Source organism: Macadamia integrifolia, chromosome 1 (assembly GCF_013358625.1).
Source record: "Macadamia integrifolia cultivar HAES 741 chromosome 1, SCU_Mint_v3, whole genome shotgun sequence".
Classification (NCBI taxonomy): Eukaryota; Viridiplantae; Streptophyta; class Magnoliopsida; order Proteales; family Proteaceae; genus Macadamia; species Macadamia integrifolia.
This window is the reverse complement of record NC_056557.1, coordinates 11,114,291-11,119,721: the sequence shown is the minus strand read 5'-3', so window position 1 is coordinate 11,119,721 and position 5,431 is coordinate 11,114,291. Positions and strand designations below refer to the sequence as shown.

The window sequence follows — 5,431 nt, the reverse complement described above, 5'->3', positions numbered from 1 at the left end:
TTTTCTTATGTTTTCTAACTTTTTATCTAAACAAATTTTTTACTTTTAAAATTTTTAGTGAAATAGATGTAAATTGTAACATATAATTGAATTGTTTATTATTATATTTTTTTTTAATAGTTATTTAATGTATTTTTTTTTATTGAAATATATGTAAACTTAACACTGAATAACTTAAACTTACTACATACATGTTAATCGATTTAATAATTTATTTAAATATCTTATCAACTTTTAAACTTTAGAATCAAAACCGAATCATGGTTTAAATATTAAAACCAAAATCAAATCATTTAATAAATTATTTCACAGTTTTTTGATATAAATGGTTCAATTTAAACGGTTTCGAGTTCAATTCTCATCCTTACCCTAACCCACAGCCGCCCTCTCCCTTGTCCTCTCACCGCCCCTGTAGACCACCTCCCCGCCCCTGCGGCCAGCACCAACGAGTAGCCAGCTGAACCAACTCAAGCATGAATTGCAACGGAAACCATAACTTTAATGGTGATCGTACTGGACACGCATAGCGTTCGTTCTCTGGTATGAAGGGATCTGAAAAGCCAATTACAACAGGGAAATAATCTAAATGTTTGGTTGGATAGTCATCACCCAACCCATCGCCAGATTGTCATCTCTGCTGTCTACAGAAATACCCAGTAAGGGAGCATAGAAATGTCATCTCTTTAGGTTAACACTAAATATAACAAGGATTTCTGAATGCAGGAGAGAAGAGGGGAATGAACAGAATTGTAGATTCCTTCTATGGAAAGGGTTAATAAGAATTTGAAAACCATTCTCAGAACTGGGTTCTTAAATCATCTTTTTAGATTGATTTCTTTAATTCGCCATTAATGGAGGTTCTATGAGCTCTAAAGTCACGCAACTTGCAGAGCACTGGCCTCCCGATGTACAGTAGCAGCGTCTTGAGGAGCAGCCTCTAGCTGTCCTGTCATTGCGTCAAGGGCCAAAAAAGTAAAGTTGTGAATTTTATTTGTATACTTCAGTTGAATCAATTTTTTTATTTCTTTTTTTTTTTTGTTAGGATATTTGTCACTTTGGCATGAGTTGTACACTTCCTTCTGTGCTTTACATTAAATATTTTATTAAATAAGGTTTATGAATTTCTAACAAAAAAAATTTAAGTTTAGGAATAAATTTTTGAAAGGTTGAAAGTAATTTAATATAATTTTATGTGCAATAACAAGATTTACCTTCATTGAAAAATAAAGTGTATCATTTTTAAATGACAAAAAAATGACGACTTCTTAATTCACCTTTGAAACTATAATAAGGTGGAAAGTGGTTTCCTATTTGAGGGTACAACCAATGTCAATGCTTCCTATATCTATTTCTCTCCTCCCTCAAACAAGGTATATAGATGTCTTTTAACAAAGAGAGGGGACAGATAGACACATGGGAGCAGTGTTGTACACCTCGCTTTTAGACTGAGTCCTTTTTTCCTGATAAAATTGTCCCTATGATTATTCATAACTTTATGATGGGAGGGTAATGTGTTGCTTTGTGGATCCCAGAATTTAGGCTACGTTTGGTTGCTTAGAAAAGAGAAGAAAAGTACAAAATATGTACGGCATAATTTTTTTCCTACCGTTTTTGATGCACACAGCCGGCGGAAGATTCTCTCTTTAAAATTAAAAATTTTCCTCGATACTAATGCTCGTTTCTCTTGCCGATAAAATAAAAATCTCGTCTTTTAGGCAATATAACTCTACCATAGTTAAGAAACTTTTGCATTGATGCTTCCTTAGTTTCTTCTTCCCACGGAAATTGCCACCCAACCCTGTTCATGACCGAACTCATATTCATCTTCTCCGACAATGAATACAACATTGGTGCAGGAGGGGCATGCAGTGGTGGGCAAGAAGCGGGGTAAGGATTGTGTAGCGGATGTTCATGAGGGTTGCAAGTATGCGTTGGGTGGTAACAATGGTAATGGTGGTGAGAGAATTTTTGAATGTGCAAGTGGTAGGAACAAACAAAAGTATGGGGGTCACTTCCTCCCTCTTCCCCCATCCTCACCCCCACCTGACCCTAATCCTGAACCTGTTCCCCGCGTCCACACTCTTGATGCCACCCTCGTTGCAACCTGACCCACCCGTCGGTCTTGTCATCACTCCCTCCTCCCTTCTCCCACCAACCACCTCCATTTTGGTCGTTGCGCCTTTGGTTTGGGGTTGGGTCCTTATAGAATCGTGGAAAACCAGGTCAAGTCGTGGTTTTCAACCTTGGCTTCACTTCGTTTTCTTTTCAAAGTGGTTGCCTTCCGTGAAACAAGAAAAAATAAAAGATAAAAGAATGCAATGAAATAAATAAATAGTTAAATAAATAAATAAATAAAGATAACAATAAATGAAAACAAAACTTATAACTGTTCAGAGAAAAAAATTCTTTTCTGATCTAATCTAACAGATGTCTTTTTTTTTTTTAAATCTAATCTAACAGCATGAAATTATTCTTTCTTTCTTTTTTCTTTTCTTTGGGCTTCCAAACATAGTTTTAAACTATTACCTATAGAGTTTTTTTTTTTTTTTTTTTTTTTAAAAAAAAAAAAAAAAAAACATCATATAAGACTTTTGTTGAAGATAGTGTATTAAATGGAATTTTAGCACTATTTATTGTAGGTCTCATCGGTCAAAGAGACCTTGGAAGGAATATTTTTCTCTTGATCTTCGTACTAGTTTTTGTTTTTGTTTTTGTTTTTTTTGTTTTTTTTTTAAAGAGAAAACTACCATGATTCATCTATATATCACTAGTGGTATTTAGGTAACTAACTTTGAAGCTCCCAATGCCCTGCTTCTAGGGTAGGAAAATGACTTTGGTCTGGGGTAAAACAACGGCCAAAATCAATGTGAAATCTGACTCGGGTTGTTTCGGTTTTGATCTGTCCGTGAACCAAAATCATTTGGTTCCTGGGGTTGGTCTTGATCCAAATAACTAGAAATGCTAAAACCAATTAACCATATTTATAAAAATATATATTAAATTAAAACCTCCTTAGACCAGTATGAAATTATTAAATGGGACGCCCCTAACCAGTCGTTGTAATGGGTGCAGTTTGAATCACTAGCACATAATAAGAAGAATCCATGTAACAATAAAGTCAAAAAATAAAAGGTTCACAAAGAAACAAAGACTTCTCAGGCAATTCCCACGCAAAAGTAGGTGCATTTTCATTGGATGTCACTAGCAAGAACAATATAAACCTTTATGGTCGATTTAATTGACAATCACTGGGAAAGAGAAATTAATGGTACAAACAACAATTTGGAGGTTGATCGAAAATAAGTGTAATAGTGTATGAATAATTTATGGAAGACTAGCATTAAAAAAAACAAGAGATGACTTTGACCAACCACAAAGTGTGGAAATAAGTTTATTGTCAATTTTTATTTTTATTTTTTTATTTTTTTATTTTTTTTATCAAAGATAGATCAAAGATGTATTTTCAATTGTTGTTAACGAGGAAGAATCATCAACGCTTCCATGGAAAAAAAAAAAAAAATGGGGTCTATTGGACTATCACAAAAAGAAATTAATGAGAAAGACTTTGAGGTTGATCCTTTGGGAGCAAGTAAATTCTCAATGATTTGTCATTAAGGATAATCTACTTGCCCCGAACCCACATCTCTCTCTTCCTCTCTCACACCTAAAAAACAAGGACTCTTGAATTCCCATAAATAGAAGTGGTTACAATGTCACTTTCTCTTTATTGAAAATAAAAAAAAATAAAAATAAAAAATAAAAAATAAATTGAATTTGAGGAGAGAGATAGATACATAAAAAATCATTGTAAACATATTTTTTTTCTTGGTTACCAAACATAGCCTTAATGAATTTTTTCTTTTCTTATCCGAAAAAAAAAAAGGCCTATTACTTAGCGAGAATGAACTAGCTACGAAAGAAAGAAAGATTTCTAGTCAAATTAGTATAGGTTGAGCGATGGTTTGCGAGAAATAATTTTAGGGGCAAAAAAATCCAATTGATTTAGCATAGAAAATGTTGGACACACTGGTCAATGAGAGTAAAAGCGAGAGCATCTACATTGCACACAGTTGTGGGTAGCATGATCAATTCATGGCTGCTATGTCTCGGCGTTTCCTACACCAAGGCTGTATTTGGTAGCCAAGAGAAGGAAAGAAAAAAGTACAAAAACCTATATTATTTTCTTGGTTTAAGAAATTCTCATTGTGTTTGGAATATCCTAAACTAAGAGAAGATTCTGTTTTTGAATTTCAAAGTTCACCTTAGAAATAGTGAAGTTTTCTTGTAATGTTAAATAAATTAAAAAAAAAAAAAAAACCTTATCTAAAACATAAGAAAATTAAGAAATTTTTTTTTCTTATCTTCTATTGGTAACCAAATAGACATAATTTTTTTATTTTCTCACCATATCATTTATTATTTTCATTACTTTTCATTTTTTTTTTCTTTTATAGAATTTTTTTATTATTTTTTTTTTCTTTTCTTCTCTTCACTACCAAACATAAAAACAGCCCAAATTGAGAAAAAAAAATCCTAATTTTAGATAATAATTTAAATTCAATGTAATGTGAAGGTAAGGCCTTTTCAATGGATGTCACTACCAAGAACCAACTGCACCTTTATGAAATAAATGTGATTAAATTGACAATAACTGGGAAAGAAAAATTAATGAGACAAACAACTACTTGGGTGTTGATCCTTTGAAGATAAGTGTCTAAATTAATGGGACAAACAACTTCTTGGGTGTTGATCCTTTGAAGATTAGTGTCTAAAGGTCTACAAAGAAACAGGAGAAGACTTTGACCAACAATCAAGTGATGACTTTCAACAACCACAAACCGTAGAAATAAGTGTATTTTCAGTAGTCAATAAGTAAGAATTTTTTTTCTTTCTTTCTTTCTGAAAATCATTAAAAGTAAGAACATCCATGCCCCTCTTGAATAAAAATAATTGTAGTCTATTGGGCAATCACCAAGAAATAGCACTTAATGGGAAAGACTTTGAGGCAAGTGTAGACTTTGACACAAACTACTTGCACGGACCCACATCTCTCTCTCATAAAAGACTAAAGACTTTTGTATTCCCATAAACAAAGCGGTCTCAGTGTGTCTCTCTCGCGAAGAAAAAGATTTACAATTGCCTCTGTCAAGGAGTGGGATTAAAGGTAATATCTAACTGGGGGAAATGCATAAATGTAAAATGATTGTCCCATCCCTCCTGAAATGCATAAATACAAAATGACTGTCTTACACCTTATGATCTGTCGAAATTCAGTAGCCACCGATCAACTTTTCGATGTTGATTGGAATATTTCGGCAGACTCTGTTTTGTTTATATATATATATATATATATATATTAAATTGAAATGGAAATTAGTTTATAAATCTATTTTTTTTATTTATATATATATATATATATTTCTGTTTTTTT

The 5,431-nt window shown here is 32.7% G+C and overlaps 1 protein-coding gene across 1 annotated transcript in view; it reads left to right on the top strand.

The window, feature by feature from the left end:
- The first annotated feature begins 1,835 nt into the window (after positions 1 to 1,835).
- The window catches only part of LOC122062175 (uncharacterized protein At2g29880-like), a 10,673-nt gene continuing 7,077 nt past the window's right edge, over positions 1,836 to 5,431 (top strand). Inside the window, exon 1 of the mRNA XM_042625894.1 lies at positions 1,836 to 1,947. Coding sequence (XP_042481828.1) covers positions 1,836 to 1,947 — 112 coding nt within the window. The remainder of the gene's footprint in view (positions 1,948 to 5,431) is intronic.